Genomic DNA, 982 nt, shown 5'->3' with positions numbered 1-982 from the left:
TAGCCCTGCGTGCACAGCACCTGCCAGGGCTCGAAGCGGGGTCCCTGCCCCTGACGCCCGCAGACGGCACCGGGGCCGTGCTTGGCTTTCCGGTTATCTTTCGACAGCTCCAGGTACTTGTTGGCCGTCTCGGGATCGAAGGTCAGGTTGCGGTGGTCTGGGGAGAGCAATGGCACGGATGGGGCTGAAATACTTCATCAGATCTCTAGACCCTTGGCGTAAGGCCCCCCCAGTGGTGATGCGGTTTAAACTGCGTAGGGCTGGCTCCCAGAAGAGAAGGGAACAAGCCGTAGCACGTTTGGAGGGGCAGGGGAGCGGGATGAGATGAGATACCTGCCCGCCCGCCTGCTGGAAGGAACGGAAACCGCCCAGAAATAGCTGGCGAGGCACCGAGAGACGACGCTCCGCGCAGCCTTGCACAGCCCCGCTCACAGCCAGCAAGCAGCGATGGCTCTGTGGTCATGTTAGAAGAGATGTGCTTGATCTTAAGAGCAAAAAATACGAGTGTGGGTGGAGAGAGGGGGAGAAAAACAAGCATTACATGAGCAAATATGGGGACTCGCTCTCCCCTGCACAGGCTGCTGTAACTCCTCCCGCCACCGGCAGCTCCTCCTGCCACGGGCAGTCACGGCCACCAGCACCTCACCTTCCTCCTGCAACTGCCTGGCCTGGCCGGCTACGCCGAGCTCATGCCTGCTGCTCATAGATAACACTTTTTTTCCCCATTAATAACCCCCAGAACATTCTCTGGGGCCTGATGGAGAGAATCCTTATAGGTCCCACAGGCATCAATCGCCTCCCTGGCAAGAGTGACCTGACCAACGTGCCCTAAACAACCCTCTTCCCAACAGGGACAAGGTGGGAAAAGGAGCGTCGAGGAAATCCCTAAGGAATTGGAGTGGGATGTGCCCAGGGAGGGAAGGGGACATGAAGGAGTCCAGCTGGGAGCGCTGGGGCCACATCCCCAGATAGAGAGCAATGA

General features: G+C 58.9%; 1 protein-coding gene across 1 annotated transcript in view; it reads right to left on the bottom strand.

The window, feature by feature from the left end:
• TRIM65 (tripartite motif containing 65) overlaps window positions 1-982 on the bottom strand; it is a 4,472-nt gene that overhangs the window by 421 nt on the left and 3,069 nt on the right. Inside the window, exon 7 of the mRNA XM_010296516.1 lies at window positions 5-157. Within this exon, the coding sequence (XP_010294818.1) occupies window positions 5-157 (153 nt within the window). The remainder of the gene's footprint in view (window positions 1-4; window positions 158-982) is intronic.

Source organism: Phaethon lepturus, unplaced genomic scaffold, assembly GCF_000687285.1.
Source record: "Phaethon lepturus isolate BGI_N335 unplaced genomic scaffold, ASM68728v1 scaffold30530, whole genome shotgun sequence".
In the NCBI taxonomy this organism is placed as follows: domain Eukaryota; kingdom Metazoa; phylum Chordata; class Aves; order Phaethontiformes; family Phaethontidae; genus Phaethon; species Phaethon lepturus.
This window is presented reverse-complemented; position numbering and strand designations above follow the sequence as displayed.